The 17,522-nt window shown below is 36.5% G+C and overlaps 2 protein-coding genes across 2 annotated transcripts; one reads left to right on the top strand and one right to left on the bottom strand.

Moving 5' to 3' along the window:
- Positions 1 to 6,596: 6,596 nt before the first annotated feature.
- Positions 6,597 to 7,671, top strand: LOC131331913 (uncharacterized). The gene has a single exon (XM_058365877.1). It carries the CDS (start codon positions 6,720 to 6,722, stop codon positions 7,407 to 7,409), a length of 690 nt encoding a protein of 229 aa, XP_058221860.1. The 5' UTR covers positions 6,597 to 6,719; the 3' UTR covers positions 7,410 to 7,671.
- Positions 7,672 to 12,217: 4,546 nt separating this feature from the next.
- LOC131331912 (uncharacterized) lies at positions 12,218 to 13,067 on the bottom strand. The gene has a single exon (XM_058365876.1). It carries the CDS (start codon positions 12,927 to 12,929, stop codon positions 12,258 to 12,260), a length of 672 nt encoding a protein of 223 aa, XP_058221859.1. The 5' UTR covers positions 12,930 to 13,067; the 3' UTR covers positions 12,218 to 12,257.
- Between the last annotated feature and the right edge of the window lie 4,455 nt (positions 13,068 to 17,522).

Below are 17,522 nucleotides of genomic sequence, written 5' to 3'. Positions count from 1 at the left end.
TTTCATTCACTTAACTTTACAAACAAGTCCCCAAGTTTAAAGATTTACAACTTTGGCACTCCGACCCCAAATAAACTTAAGAACGAGTACAAACAAGTTGATAAGTTACAAACGGTTTTGTCAAAGAAAATTCTTGAATGAATAGTTACAGACCCATCTTTATCAAAAGAAGTCAATTACAAAGATGTTTAAGTAACTCAGGTGGTTAGCTTCCAAAAAGGTCTTCATGTCCGAGCACACGAATGCACGTAGTCTATTGTCTGGCATTTTGTCCTAAAAAGAAAGATTAGGTTGCGCTACACTAGCCCAGTAGGAAAATCTTTACCAATTTTATATGCAAATATGATGATAGGTGCAAAGAAAGAAGACAAAAGGATATGGCTCAATCAATGAAAAGGAATCAACTATGGGTATGTCAATCATTCAGTACGATCATTCCAAGTCATAGTATCATCACATTATGCCATATAGTTCATAAGACATAAACATCTCTAACAATCCCGACACGAGACACTATCCCAAAATCTCCACTTACTGTACTTCCATCCCTTGCGTTACAGTACAACATCTCGAGGGTTACGGTATTGCCACCCCTTGCGTTACGCTGAACCCTAACAACTCGGACCATCGTATTACCACCCTTTACGTTACGAGATCCACTTGAGTCTCTGTATTATCACTTGTTGCGTTACGAGACTTTCTATACTAACTTCTGACCCAAACAACGGCTGTCTTAATCAACATGCAAGTTAAGACTTCTCGTGATCACATTCACACAAGAAGCAACGTACAATATGTCAACAATATCACGTTTATACCACAAACATACTCAAGCAATCAATTAATCGAGAGGATACGGTTTTAATCAAATAACCTATTATTCGTTCCTTACCAACGGGAGGCCAACGGAATAAGGATATCATTGAATAATCATAGAGGGTCAACCAAACATTCTTCAAATAAGTTAGGAGGTGTCAAAGAGATGCTAGAAGTGTCTGGAGCTCAAAACAATCAGTGAGAGATCAACAAAGTTCAAAATAGTTTTCTGAGTCATTGGTACCAATACGTCAAACAATAGGTATCGATACCAAAGCAATCCAATAAGCAACCAGAGTCAAGGTATCGGTACCTCAAAAAGTAGGTATCGGTACCAATGCATTACAGCAGGCGATTTGCAGATTTTTGACAGATTTCGATAAGGCAAGAAACAATGGCCAAGAACCAACTTTTACACCAAAATCAACATATCTATATTATAAAACAGAGCGGTTTTTATGTACACATACAAACAAGAGTACCACTACAACAAAAACGGTCTATCACGACGAAAACTGGCGACGAAATCCAAAATTCGTCGCCAAATGGTACTTTTTGGTGAGGAAATCAAATTTCGTCGTTAAATGGGACTTTTTTCGCGAGAAAATTGAATTTCGTCGCCAAACGATACCTATTGGCGACGAAAAAAAAATTTCCTCGTCAAATGGGGCATTTTTGCAAGGAAATTAATTTTTCGTTGGCAAATAGTACAATTTGACGAGGAAATTAATTTTTCGTCTCTGATTGGTACAATTTGACGACAAAATTAATTTTTCGTCGCCAATTCTTTAAAAAATTTAGAAAAAAATTAAATTTATTTAAATGAATAATTCTATTTTCTGTGTATATTACATATATTTCACACATTGGTTAATTTGAAAATTCTAAAAAAATGTCTATATATATTTGATTTTGCATAACTATCAACAAAGTGTTGGTTGGCCGAGTGGTTGGAATCATTGTTCAAGGACCCGTGGGTCTTGAGTTCGAGTCTGTGCAATAGCAAAGTGGAAAAAAATTTCGAGTTTGGGTGTTTTAGGCAACGAAAATTATTTTCGTCGGCAAAATGTACATTTGACGACGAAAAAATTCGTCGTCGAAGGGTCCAACCCTTTTTGCATGAAACAAAAGACGATGAAATGGGGTGACGAAATTTTTCGTCGGCAAAAGCTTTAGCGATGAATTTGGCTTCTTTGGCGACGAATTTTTTTCGTCGTCATAGACCTTTTTTGTTGTAGTGTACCTCTCCAACCGTCAGATCAAATTTTCAATAGGTTATAGCCATCCAATCAACTTCTTTAATAAATTTATCCTCTCCCTCCCTCCCTCTTTCCTTACTTCTTTGGCAATGTTGTCATTTCAAGGGACAAACATATTTTTTTTTTTATATTTAACAATGAGCCTTTTATTATCAAAACGTTTTCTTTTCCTTATCGTCAATCTTTAACTCTATTATTGGGATGTTGTGCATTGTCCACTCATCTGTTAGAAAACTCTATTTAATTTCTTTCTTCCATCAACTGAGGTAACAATAGAAAAATATTATAAAAACTTTACCCATACAAAAGAATAAACTTAATTTTTTTTTTTGGTAACAAGTTGTTTCACCTATTTCTTGGACGCATGATTGAAAGTAGTAGTGCTTGATAATTTGTCTCAGTTATAGGCCTGTAGCATTCCTTTGATTTGAAGGGGGAAAAAACTCAAGTTGTGGCATTCCATTGCAAGAATTATTTTCAATGTAAAAAAAAAATAGCATTCATTAACTTACAGGAAGTGGAGTTTTAAAACTATTCATTTTTTTTTGGATTAGTTGTAGGTTGAACTATATTAGATACGGGTGTGATATAAGTATTGGTTGATCGTGATAGCTATTAACAAATGGTTGTGCATAAGTTAATTACAAATTTCATTTGGGTATGTGCTCCTACTTTTTCAACGAGTGTGGTATTATTTGTTGTGAAACTATTCTTAGAAGAAATTAGTTCAATTTATACCATTTGTCTATTTGAAGAGAATTTTAAAAAATAAATTATAAAATTTTTCATTTGGGTTTTTTAAGATTACTAGAAGGGAAGGATAATTTTTTTTAAGTTGTAATAAAAAAGTGTTGTGTCGTGTCTTTTTTTTTTTATCAGCGTATTGTGCCGTGCCTTTAGGCACGGTAATCACTAGTATACATATAAAAGAGATGAAGAAGTCCTTACCTTGAGTCAAGGAGCAAAACCCAAGGAATTTTGAACGAGCCCTAGCTCCAAGAGCGAAACTGAGCAAAATACTCCTCCTCCGAGCTTGAACGAACACAACCCGAGGCTTAAAACACTTGAGGAGGTTGAATTTATGGTGGATCTTGATGATTTTGGAGCTTGGGGGTGAGAGAGAGTGAGAGGTGGTAGAGAGAGAGAGAGAAGCCGATGGAAAGTAGAGAGAACCAAGAGATTGAAATGGGAGAAAATAATCTCCTACACATATTCACCCCTTTTTATACCACTATATCTATATATTACACTCACACTCCCTCAATCTTCTATCCTTTCATATCAATCCACAATTCAAATAATCCACCACATTAACCATATTTTCTCAATTAAGCATTTAATAATTATTTCACTAATTAAAAATTGCCCGCGTCTCTACATTTTTAGATCACTTAAATTAAATCCTGTTATTGATACAGGAGGTCGAATATTAATAGGATAGGTTTTGGATTACCCTCTTTCCTAAAATCCTCTGAGTTGCTCTTCACTTCTTCTCTTCCCTCCGTTGTAATATTTGCTTCGGCCTTTTGAATAATATGGTTTGTCTTTTAATTTTCCTTATCGCTCCTTCTTCTATTTGCAGGATCAAATTCAATATCCAGATCATAGACGCAACTAGAAGCATCGAGGCAACGGTCTTTTCAGAAGTTGCAGCAGAAGCCTACTACATTACACCAATAGATGCAATCGATGTAAGAAAAAGCCACTTCATCCACACAAAACTCAAACACTCTACATTTAAAAAAAAAACCTAACGAACTGCTGAATTCAAGAAATACTTGCCCTCCCAGTTCTTCATAAACTAGGCGAACCAAGGAAATGCATCATGACATTAAAGGCTTACATGCACAACTATGTAGGACGCAGCCAAATAAAGTTCAACGTGTACTCCATGTCTGCCGAAGACCTCCCAGAACCAGCAAACCATTCAGAAGAACTTCTTGCTCTGCCTCCAAACACTCGAAATAAAAAAAGCAAGAGAAGCGAGCACGAATCAAGCAGCTCAACCTCCGCCCCAACAACTGAAGAAACTTCCAATAGCCCCAGCAAGAACAAATAATTAGCATCCATAACCTGTAGAACTTTGAAAGCTTTTGGCACGAAAAAGTCCCCATCAAAAGACTTTTGCTTGGTCTAGCTTTCACAAACTCTGCCTTTTGTAGTTGTAGAAAAAAACTTGTACCCACAGTCATGCAATTAGCAACCAAAGACAGGAACATATCTAAACCATGACTGGTACATATAACTTTTACTATGATCAAATACTTGATCAAACTAATGCATATAGGATTACTTACTCTGGAATATTAAGAGGACAACCACGAAAAGATCACACAATGGGCATGACGGGCGTGCTTTGCACGCCACCTTGCATCTAGTATGCTAACATATGGGATTTTGTGCATATGTTGTTGGGTAATTGAGCTACTAAAGTTAAGGTAATTTTTAAACAGGAGAAATGCAAAAAATTCCTAAACTTACACTTTAATGTCCCATAAACACCTAAACTTTTATTTATTTCAATTAAACACCTAAAGTACTCGGCTATTATTAAATTGGGCACCTAGCGTCAATTTCCATCCATTTATTAACGAAAAGTGCACATGTAGCGTGTTTGGATGCTGAGATGGCAAAACACATGCTAAGATGGCATTTTTTTGGATTAAACCAGAGGACATATGACCAATTCTCTCTCTATTTTGCAAAATAGAAAGATTTTTTGGGTGTGATAATGTGGGTTGTGATCAATTGAAAAATCTATTTGGAAAATTAGTTGAAATTCAATGAATTTAATTTCCACGTAGGCTTGGTTGTTGTCGCTGGAGGCGGGGAGGTTGAATTCGACGCTTATACGGCCTTCTCGTGTGTTTAGTAGGCCGCTTAATGGGCTATTGTAGGTTATTATATCGGTTCTGACGATCTTAGTGTTAGAATGGTGGTGGTGGTCTGAATAATCTCCTTTCGGGTGTATAATAGCAGCAAATGCATTGAAGGAGGAGATTTTGGCCAATTCAGTGTAAAATAAGCCATCTTAGCGCAAAAACAGGCCACGTGTGCACTTTTCGTTAGCAAATGGATGAAAATTTACACCTTTCGTTAGCAAATGGATGAAAATTTACACCGAGTGCCCAATTTAATAACGATTGATTAATTTGGTGTTTTATTAAAATAAATGAAAGTTTAGGGGCTTGTTTGGTTTGGATTTTGAATGAGGTTTTAAAATATAATGAATGGAGAGAGGTAAACATAAAAAATATATTGGAGACCGTGCGTAGAGGTTTTGAGTACCCCAAACAAACAAGTCCTAGGTGTTTATGGGACATTGAAGTATAAGTTCACAGGTATTTTTGAATTTTTCCCTTTCTGAACGTCCTATCAAAAATTTCTGAAACCATCACTCTGGGTAAATATTGTTTCACCTTATTCAAATATAGATAGATACTCCCTCTGTCCTAATTTAATTATCCTTTTTGAAAGTTCATGCCACTTTTCAATTAATTATATCTTGTAATATAATGTTTTATGTGGATTTAAAAATATTATATTATAGAACAAATCGAGATCTATTAAATAAGATCAATATTGGATATAAAATTTATTACTAATTTAAAGATATAACTAATTTTTTTTATTCAGTTAGAATAAAACTGAAACAAGTAAATTAAGACGGTGGGAGTAGTTGTTAGTAGAGTAAGCGGTAGCATGCGTATGACTTGTTCTTGAATCCTGATGGATATGCTTCATAATATTCTCACCCATATTAGGTTTCCGCCGCAGAAGATGGTGCCGTCAATAATTAGGAATGGTAGTAGTTACTACTCCTATTTCACGCAATTACCGGTCTCGAGAGTGGCGGTCTTTGTATTTTTGAATCAAACTCCATGCCCCATCTCTCACAGAGAACCTCGCACGTGGCGGAACCTCCAGAAAGTCCACAAAAGCAGTTAACCCAAACAAAATGCCTACCCTTTCAAAAAAAAAAAACAAAATGCCTACTGCCCGTTCGGACAAATAAGCCACAGTGGCTTATTTTTTGTTTTTATTCAAATTTTTTTCGTATCACTTAGCTTATTGTCATTTTTTTGGGAATTATTGCATCCTCACGACAAGAGGAATCTAAAAGTAAAAAATTTTGACCGAAATTCAATTTTTTTGAATAAAAACGAAAAAATTGACTTATTGATTTACTTTCGTCTTTATTCAAAAAAAATTGAATTTCGGTCAAAATTTTTTACTTTTTAGATTTCTTTTATCGTGAGGATGCAATAATCCCTAAAAAAATGACAATAAGCCAAGTGATACCAAAAAAAATTGAATAAGGACAAAAAATAAGTTATTTTGGCTTATTTGTCCAAACACCCCTATGTAACCCAACTCTGGTCTGGTTAACTAAACCCCCACGGTCAGGTTAGCACGTCTAGTAATCTCCCCAAACATTTACCCACCAAACATCAACTTAATTACCACCCGCCCTCTTCCCCTCCCATCTATAAATCCAGCCATTGAGGGAAACTAGGTTTGCCAAACTGAAGAGCCCAAGGGCCCTTGAGGGAAAACAAATACTTTAGTAACACCAATACCCCAGTTTTCTCTCTCTCCTCCCTCCTCTCAGCACTCACTAGAAAAAAAAAAAAAACCACAACAATGGGGGGCTCGTCTAAAAGATCCAATGGCCCAGTCCTGTCCTTCCGCCGATCAAACTCACGATCCGATGCCCTGGGATCTTCCTCGCCGTCCGACACGTCGTCGTTCTACGCCTTCTCCACCGGTCCCAACTTCTACTCGTCTCCTCCGTCCCCCAACACGTCGTCCTTCTACGCCTCCTCGACCAGTTCTAACTTCTGTTCGTCGCCTACCTCCAACGCTTTCTTCAACCGCTCATCTTCCCCCACCCGCGTCAACCTCCACGGCTTCGTTCCCCTGGCGCCGTCCCCATCGGTCCGTTTCTCGATCGACAGATCGAGGTCTCCCAGCAGTTCGATGGCCGTCTCGCCCCGAGATCAAGTCGTCAATAAGCAGAACGGGAATCCTTTAAAAAATCTTCCCAAGAGGACTTGCATGTGCTCGCCTACGACCCACCCGGGGTCCTTCCGGTGCAGCCTCCACAAGAACAGCACCAACAGCCAGTCGGTTTCCTACCTGCCGAACCGGTTACACGCACGCAGGTCGGCCATGGCGAATTCTCTCGTTCGGATCGGAACCGTCGAGGGAGACTGGACGAAACGCGCCCTTGCGCAACTGATTCGGCCGTCGTCGCACCAGCAGCGACGGAGGAATAATTTTCAGCCGAGGCCGAGCCGGCTCTCGATCATGTCGAAAACGGACGATCTTTGATTAGGTTTACACAGGTTGGTTCTTTTGATACATATAAATCTTTTGTCTCCTCTGCAGTTTGGCGATTCCGGCCGACGGCGCGGTCAGATTCCGGCGAAGGTGTCAGGTTCCCGGCGAGTTTATAGGGATGCCGTTTTTGTACCACAGCTTCCCCAACCCCACTTGTACATGTGATTTGCAGCGATTGATTGCAATTGAAGGACTTTTTGGACGTTTAAACAATCAAATTAAAGAACCGGTTAAGTGGGAAAGAAAGAAAAAAGAGTTGGTAAAAGATTAAGATGTAATTAAGATTAAAATGGTGGTTTGGTCAGAATTAATTAAGATTTGGCGTTTGGCCAGCCAGCACTCATCATCATCATAGCATGACTTGTTCCGTGCCGTGCCGTGTGTTTTTTGTTGTTCGTCGCGTTGGGATGCGCCGTCTCGTCGTGAACATTTTCCGTTGGTTCGCCGTTAACGTTTGTTGGGCGTATGCGTGTACGTTCGTCGTGTACTGGTTGGTATGTTGGAGATGCATTTCGTGTAAGGTACGTTGCGTTTACTTTAATTCTGTTTAATTACGTTTGGTTTACTTTTATTATAGTAGTAGTATTCTTTTTTGGAGTATTATTTTGAATTTTCTACTCTCTCCGTCCTTTTTTAAATGTCCTGCTTCGTAACTCCAACTTATTAAAAAGACATCATCATTATACTTTTCACATCAACTTTTTTCTCCATTTTTCCTACTTACCCATCATCATTACACTTTTATTCACTAACTTTTCAAAATGGAATCTACTTTTAGGGACAAAATAGACAATTCACCAACTTTTATCCACTAACTTTATAAAATGGACACTTATTAAGGGACAGCCTAAAATGAAATACTGGACTGTAATAAAGGGACGGAGGGAGTAATTGTTTAATTTGTTTTTGAAGTATGTTGCAGGAGGAGGTGTGATGCCAGGGACCTTGATTTGAATGGGGACTTAAAAACTTCGGAATGCCTTTGCTTGGAATGAGAAATGATTTTGCCACTTTTTTTTTTTTATTAACGCCACTTGTAAAAAAGTGAGCATTTTCAGCTTGATTCATTTTAAGATTTAAATTTAAAAATGAGATAAAAATTATAAAAATCTCTCTCTAATTTTTAACCAAAATCTTTTTCCATTTTGAGTTTTATTTATTTTTTTGTCCAAATTTGAGACAACTTTTGCCTTGATTCATTTTCTCCAACGGTTAGTTAGAGAAAGAGAAAAATGTGTAAAATTTAGGTTTGATGGTTGAAGATGTGTCTATCCAAAATGAATTTTTACCCAAAATTTGACTTAAATTTAAGAAAAAATATGGATAAAAGCTGAAGATGCTCTGACATCAATAAAAAAGTGAGTTGCAAAATCAACATAAATAATGCTTCTTATTATGAACTGTGCTACACAGCAATCTTGTGCTACACATACAGCAATTTGTGCACAATTTAGATTTCGTTGTGGGGCCCACCACAGGTTTCGTTGTGGGGCCCACCACAGGTCCCACACGAATTATTTGAGCCATTCATTAAATGTAAAATATTTTTTCAAGGGTCCCCGTAAAAAATAAACTCAATCCAATACCTACAAATACTTCATCCAATCATCTAACTTTTCATTCAGATTTTCGGATAATGAAAAGTTATATGATTGGATCGAGCACCTATAAAAATCGGATTAAGATTATTTTTTACGTGGACCCCTGAAAAAATGTTTTATATTTAATGAACGGCTCGGATGATTTGTATGAGATTTGTGATGGATCCTACAACAAAATTCATGAATTATGCACAGATTGTATGTGTGTGTAGACTTTCTGTCTTTTATTATATTATCTTATTCGTTCTATAAGTAATATTCTAAAATTTATCCCGCATTCCTCTAAAAGAGGAAAAAAAAACCCAAACTTCAATATAAATTGAGACATTAAATGTCAAAACATTATAGTTGATCCCGTTTCGCTTTCTTTCTAAATCTTATTTTTGAAAAAGAATGTAATATTCTAATTTTTTTCATCATTTAATACTTTGTTTGGTAGCTTTTGAAAAAAAGATTATGAGAGTAGTAGGAGTAATAAGTGAAAAGAGATAGAGAGAAATGATTATAAGTAGGAAGAGTTTTTTGAAAAATATTTTTCAAAAGGTAAAACAAACACGATATAAAAGATTTTAACGAAATTTATCAAATAAGATCTATATTGGTAGGAAAATTATTTGCTTAAACACATAATTTTTGAATTAAAATTTTTTTTTAAAATTTTTTTTTTTTAAAAACCGAAACAGCGCCTTAACCGACTGTCGAAGTTTTGGATACGTCGGCTTTGGGGTGGAGTGGAGATCACGAATCTTTTATCCGGATAAGAAAGGAAAATAATGGGAAACCAAGCTGGCACCAACTGGGACGTGTCACCCAAATTGTGTCGGTGGGCCAGCATATATAGGTCAACAACAGAACATTTCTATAATGAGCATCTCCAACTACGATGTGTCATTTCATTTTCATTTCTATCCCTTGTTTTTAAAGAGAGCTGCTAATGTTACAGTAGTGCGTGTACAGCAGCCCCGTACAGATGGATTTTGCACCCGTTTTGGATTCTGCAAAGATGATCGGAGCCGCTCATTTTGTTCAAAACATATTGTTTACGGTCCCTGTAAAAAATCATCTCAATCCGATATCGAAAAAAGCGTTTACGAATCATCCAACTTTGTTTCAGAATTTAGCCGATATCGGAAAAGGCGTTTACGAATCATCCAACTTTGCTTCAGAATTTTGAATAGCATCTCATCGGCCTATCCCGATACGACACGCGACAACCAGCTACTAGCAAATCCAAGAATAACGAACAACTATAGTTCAACAGTCACATTTTATTTACATAAAAAAAAAATATTTTTCATTTACAAACTACAGCGGAAGTCTGTCAAGAAATAAACTTTACATAACCAACTATTATCCAAAACTAAACTAAGCAAAATCATCTACGGGCCAGGAGACAAAGACTCCCACAGGCCTCAACTACGCACTTCTCGAGCGAGTCACAAAATACAAAACGCGACCTGTAGTGGACACCGACCTATACCTGCAAAACTGGAACCCCAAACGAGTTCCAGGAGTGTATATGAGACATGGATGTTGTTCAATATAAGCAATAAATCCAAGTTCATCATTAATTAAGCATTAAGCAAATAATCGACACAAAGTCTTTAATCCGACACAAAGTCACTAGCTCGACACAAAGTCATAATTTTGGCATAAAGCCATTGAATCGACACAAAGTCAAAGGCACGACACAAAGTCCGGCCGTTGGCCGTTGGCCGTTGTTGCCCACCGACACGAAGTCACAGTCCAATATTTCAAATTCAATCCAATTGAAGAACATCTATGAATCGAACACTCACCTCGGTCTCCAACAAAAAGAAAACCAACGCAGTCACTCCCTACGTGGAGCTGCGGTACTCGTTGTCGTCTCCGAACCTAACAAATATTCCGCACATATGAGCTCAAAGTTTAATTCCAAAAGCAAGAAGTAAATTCATCAATTTGTACCTCAAAGCCAAAAATCTCACAAACACACACTTTCTAGCAGAACCATTGATCGAATTCTGACTATAGCATTCTATAGGTTTCAAAGAATACTACAAGACCACCACCACTGGCAAGAAGACTTCTAGTACATCAATCTAGATATAAAATTTGCCCAAATTGGACTCCGAATGACTAAGATATGCTCAATTGAAATTATACATCTAAAACAGAAACTACAGACCCGGCAGAACAGTCTGCGATCGAATGCTCATTAAAAATCACATACTCAATCTTTTCCAATAATTCCAACACCAAAACTTCACCAATTGATCAATGTTTAAGACTCAGTAGCATCCATAGTCAGTAAGCATATTCAACTATGACAAAATTGATGAAGAACACAGCTACAAAACCTGCCCAGAATTTCAGAATCACCAAACTATTAACTTCAGAACCAAAACTGCTTTTGCTCAGACCAAACTAAGGCACAATCTTTACAGATTCAGAAAGATATACAAGTCTAGTTTCGGAATCAAGAAACGGTGCGTAAAACCAATACCCGAGCAAGAAGTTATGCCCGTTTTTCCAACACGTGTCTAGGCTGTCAGCACAGACGAGAATCTGACTGCAGTCCGGTTAAAGATTTTTATCTTTTTCCAGGTTTCTCAAAAAATTTTGAAATTTTTACAGCATAAACTACACATAAAGACGCATCTACAGTAAAAATACTAGAAAATAACATGATCGGTATGTCAATGGTAAAAATTCGTCAAAAACAGGACAGGCTCAACTCTGCTCAAAACACAGTTATGCATATTCATATGTTATACACGAATTTTCAGGAATAAACTCAACTCCAAGCTCAAAAACCTTCTGCTATGGATTCAATCCATCTCTAATTACTTCAATCAAGTACATACTAGATGTAAAGCATGAAACCTAACATGAAAAACATGAAATTCAGCCTTGAAGGAGATGGAAATCACCTAATTAAGCTTCAAAACCCTTAATCCCTTTCTTCCTTCTTCTTCTTCTTTCTCTCCTCACGGCTGATCTCTCTCTCTCTCTCTCTCTCTCTCTCTCTCTCTCTCTCTCTCATTGGAACAACCTGATGGGTTTTCTTATTTTATTTTTTATTTTTGTTTTAAAAGAACACACACACACTCAACACCACACAACACACACGGCACACATGCACCATCTTAAAGAAAAATTGTACTCCAGCCCTTTAGGTTATTAAATATAACATTTAAGCATCTCAATTAAAAAGGGTGTTACACCCTCCCCCTCTTAGGAAATTTCGTCCCCGAAATTACTTACCACATTCAAACAAATGCGGATAGCTCTTTCGCATAGACTCCTCCATCTCCCACGTAGCTTCCCGCTCTGAATGATTACGCCATTGGACTTTCACCAACGGTATTACTTTTGAACGAAGGACATGTTCCCCTCGCTCCAAAATCCGAATTGGTTCCTCCACATAGGTCAAGTTCTCTTTTAGTTCCATCGGTTCCGTATCATTTAGCACGTGTGTCGAATCTGGCACATACTTCCTCAACATCGAAACATGGAATACATCATGCAACCGTGCCAATTCCATCGGCAAAGCCAATCGATAAGCCGTTGCGCCTACTCTTCCGGTAATCTCATACGGCCCAATGTACCTCGGTGCCAATTTCTTCTTTCCTTTGAAGCGAACAACCCCTTTCCAAGGCGATACACGAATGAATACACGGTCACCCACCTCAAATTCCAAATCTCTTCTTCGTTTATCAGCATAGCTCTTTTGACGATCTTGGGCAATTTTTAAACGCTTCCTTATAATTTGAACTCCATCAACGGTTTGTTTAACCATTTCAGGACCTAGCCTCCGATCCTCACCTAATTGCTCCATTTGCTGAGCCAACATCTGTCTCTCACCAACATCGTTCCAACAAATTGGTGTTCTACACCTCCTGCCATATAAAGCCTCATACGGTGGCATGCCAATACTGCTGTGATAGCTATTATTGTAGGCAAACTCAATCAATGGCAAATATTCATCTCAACTGCCCTTAAAATCAAGAACACACGCCCTCAGCATATCCTCCAAAGTCTGAATGGTCCGTTCAGACTGCCCATCAGTTTGAGGGTGAAAAGCGGTACTGAATTTCAAAGAAGTACCCAAGGCATGCTGCAAACTAGCCCAGAATCTAGAAGTAAACTTAGGATCTCTATCACTAATAATAGACACAGGCGCCCCATGCAATCTGATAATCTCATCAACATAAATCTGAGCATATTTATCTGTAGTGTACGTAGTCTTAACTGGCAGAAAATGAGCTGATTTTGTCAATCTATCCACAATCACCCAAATGGAATCGTACCCCTTTTGAGAGCGCGGCAAACCTGTCACAAAATCCATTGTCACATGCTCCCATTTCCACTCCGGTATAGGAAGATTTTGCAACAAACCTGCGGGTCGTTGATGTTCTGCCTTAACTTGCTGACACACCAAACAACGAGCCACATACCAAGCTATCTCCTTCTTCATCCCATACCACCAATAATGTTCTCTAAGATCCCGATACATTTTTGTACTTCCCGGGTGCATTGCATACGGTGAATTATGAGCCTCCTCCAGAATTTCCATCTTTAAGTTTAAATTCCTAGGAACACACAACCGATTCCCGTACATCAGCACTCCATCATCCCGAATCGTGAAATCCTTTCGTTTCCCCTTTCTCACCTGATCTCTGAATCCCCTCAACCTTCGATCCTCATACTGCGTTTCTCGAATGTGATCAATCAACACAGGCCTCACTCTAATTTGAGCTATCAAAGCATCAGTTCTTGTTAAAGCCAGCTTTACTCCCATCATAGCCAACTCAGTAAAGATATATTTCAACCAGTCAAATAGTGAACCAAGCAATTAAAAGCAACACCGGGCACAAAGCCAACAATCAAGTTCAATTCAATATAGAATAACATCTATGAATCAAACACTCACCCAAAATCTTGATGAGAAGCATCAGTGTAAATCACCATGTCCTCAGTACCCATCGGAATAGTCAATACTGGCGCAGACACCAACCGATTCTTTAATTCTTGAAATCTGTCTTCACATTCATTAGACCATACAAACTTTACATCTTTTCTAGTCAATTTGGTCATAGGCAAGGCAATAGAAGAAAAACCCTGAATAAATCTCCGATAATATCCTGCTAGACCAAGGAAACTTCGGATTTCAGAAACATTAGTTGGCCTTTCCCAATTCACTACTGCCTCCACCTTCTTTGGATCCACACAAGTGCCATCTCTAGAGATCATATGTCCCAGAAATGCAACACTTTCAAGCCAAAATTCGCATTTGCTCAATTTACCATACAATTGCTTATCTCGTAAAGTTTGCAATGCAATTCTCAAATGTTGCTCATGATCTTCCTTAGTTCGAGAATAGATCAAAATATCGTCAATAAACTCAACTCCAAGCTCAAAAACCTTCTGCTATGGATTCAATCCATCTCTAATTACTTCAATCAAGTACATACTAGATGTAAAACATGAAACCTAACATGAAAAACATGAAATTCAGCCTTGAAGGAGATCGAAATCACCAAATTAAGCTTCAAAACCCTTAATCCCTTTCTTCCTTCTTCTTCTTCTTTCTTTCCTCACGGCTGATCTCTCTCTCTCTCTCTCTCTCTCTCTCTCTCTCACGTTGGAACAACCTGATGGGTTTTCTTATTTTATTTTTTATTTTTGTTTTAAAAGAACACACACACACACTCAACACCACACAACACACACGGCACACATGCACCATCTTAAAGAAAATTTGTACTCCAGCCCTTTAGGTTATTAAATAGGCTAAATTCTGAAGCAAAGTTGGATGATTCGTAAACGCCTTTTCCGATATCGGATTGAGATGATTTTTTACAGGGACCGTAAACAATATGTTTTGAACAAAATGCGCGGCTCCGATCATCTTTGCGGGATCCAAGACGGGTGCAAAACCCATCTGTACGGGGCTGCTGTACACGCACTGCTGTACCTCAATCTTTACTCGTTTTTAAATAGGACGTAGTAATAGACTCCCCAAAATTTAATGCTTTGTTCTCTTCACAACTTAAAATGCATTTTTTAAAAAAAATTTCTTACTTTCAACATTTTTTTCTCTATTTCTCTCAACTTATTATCCATATTATTTTTTTAAAAAAATTTCAAATCTCAATCCAAACAGAGCATTAAACATGCTTTTTTGTCCTCTAAGATTTTGAATATTACTAAGGGGGTGTTCCGAATTTTTTAAAAAGTATTTTTTAAAAAAAGATAATTTTAAGTTTAAAAATTATGTGTTTCCGCAAATAATTTTTCTACTAATATGGATATTATTTGATAGATCTTATTGAGATCTTTTATACGGTACAAAAATTATTTTTCATTTTCATTATATTTGAGTTTAAAAATTGAAAAAAGAACTTTTAAAATAAGAAGGCTTCCTGGAACACCCCCTAACTCTGTCATAACCCAAATATATTCAACCAAAAAGTATTCTCTCTAAAAAAATTTGCTCATTCGTGTTTTTTCCTTCTTATTGATTTTTTTATCAAATTTTATGATATTTTTTTACTTTTTGACTGCGTATAACGTACTTTTATTCAAAAAATAAAAATTGTTATAATGTTAAAAAATTTACTAAAAACAAAAAAAAAATATGCACAAACCTATAAAAAAATTCTCTCAAAATTGACAACTAAACAAAATGTTTTTCTTCATAATTTGGAAGAATCTCTGTATATGAAGAATCAAATGTGATTCTTCATTTTGAAGAACTATAGTGGAAGAGGTGCAATTTTTATTTTCAAGATTTAAAGAATGAATTTGAACTGGTTAGAGCATCTCCTATCCAATTCATTTGAAGAATCAAAATATTATTCTTATGTAGAAAGTGAATTTGAAGAGTAATACTATCCTCTCAAAATCAAACTACAATCCTCTGTCTCTATCTTCATTTTTCAAATAGCACACTTGAAATTCAACCATATCTCATTTTCCTCAAAATTTTGAATATTAATATTTTGGGAATGACTTCGGTGTCCCTGGTCATTTTAGGGACACCGTAACTTTTGGCATAAAAAAACCATTATGAGCATAACCAAAATCCATTACAAGCATAACAGAACCATAACAAAGCATAACCAAAACCATAGCAAGGCATAACTTGTTTGTTATGCCCTAGTTGGGTTTGGTTACGCCTTGATTGGTTTTTTGGATATTCCTTGGTTATGCCTTGTTTGGGTTCTGTTATGCTTGTAATGGGTTTTAGTTACACTCATAATGGTAAAGTTATGCCAAAAGTTACGGTGTCCCCAAAATGACCGGGGACACCATAGCACTAATATTTTATCATTAACTAAATATATCTAACATTGGTCTTATTTTAAAGCTATTGTTAAAATATAGACTCTGTATGACGAACATTCTTCCTAATTTGAAGACGTTCTATTGTATAATTATATATGACGTACATTCTTAATAATTTGAAGAAGTCTCCGTATATGAAGAATCAAAAGAAATTCTTCATTTTGAAGCAAAGAAATAAAGTATGATTTAAGTGTAAGTCTTCATTTTAGAGATTATTTTAGAGATTTGAAAGGATGAGTTCGAAAAATTGAAGCATGGTTGCAGATGTTCTTAGAGATATCCAACTTAATGCTTCATTTTAAAGGATCAAAATATGATTCTTTATTCAAAAAGTGAAAATGATACTATTCACTCCTACTCCAACCACATTTCTCTACATCTATCTCATTTTTGCCAAATAACATACTCGCCTCAATCATCTCCATCCAAAATTTGAAGTCTAAATTTTTTAACATTTACCAAATAAATTTAAGATCGGTCTTATTTTGAAGATATTGTTAATATCTTTTAATTGTACTAATTTTTTTTTTATAAATATTTGATCCCAATTTTAAAAGTCACGTGGTTGGCAACCCCGTTCTAGACAAGTGGGTTGGATTTTAAGAGAGTTTCTAGGAGCTTTTAGTCTAAAAATAAGGTTGTATAGTTAACTACTCTTGTGAGCATGGGTTCAAACTTTTATAGAGATGAAGTTAATATATTTAAGAATAATGATTTTTAGACTTTATTTTTGTAAATTAACTTTTTAAAATTTTCTTTTATCCTAAAGGGTTATAATTATTTTTTTTGACTCTAGAGCTTTCATATGAGAACACTAAGAGAGACAAGTGTGAACGCAATCTTTACGTCTCTCATATAAGAACTTTAGAGTCAAAAATTAATTATGACCAATTACGATACAATGATTAAAAAAATAAGATCTTCGCACTAGTTCAATCAATTTTTTCAAGTGTTGTGACTCAAATAGTGCCTTTGAAACAAAAACATTAAAATAATGGTTCAAAGGGTGTATAGTGACTTGTCTAAACAATAGAGTCACTGTAGCAACGTTACTTATTTTGCAAAGTAAATAGGAAGGACTGGTGTAGGGTATTTTTTGTCCATTTCCTCGTTTTTGCTCGTTACTTTAATTTAGAGAGGTATTTTGAAGAGCCACGTGCGGATGCTTTTA

Source organism: Rhododendron vialii, chromosome 7a (assembly GCF_030253575.1).
Source record: "Rhododendron vialii isolate Sample 1 chromosome 7a, ASM3025357v1".
Taxonomy (NCBI): Eukaryota; Viridiplantae; Streptophyta; class Magnoliopsida; order Ericales; family Ericaceae; genus Rhododendron; species Rhododendron vialii.
This window is presented reverse-complemented; position numbering and strand designations above follow the sequence as displayed.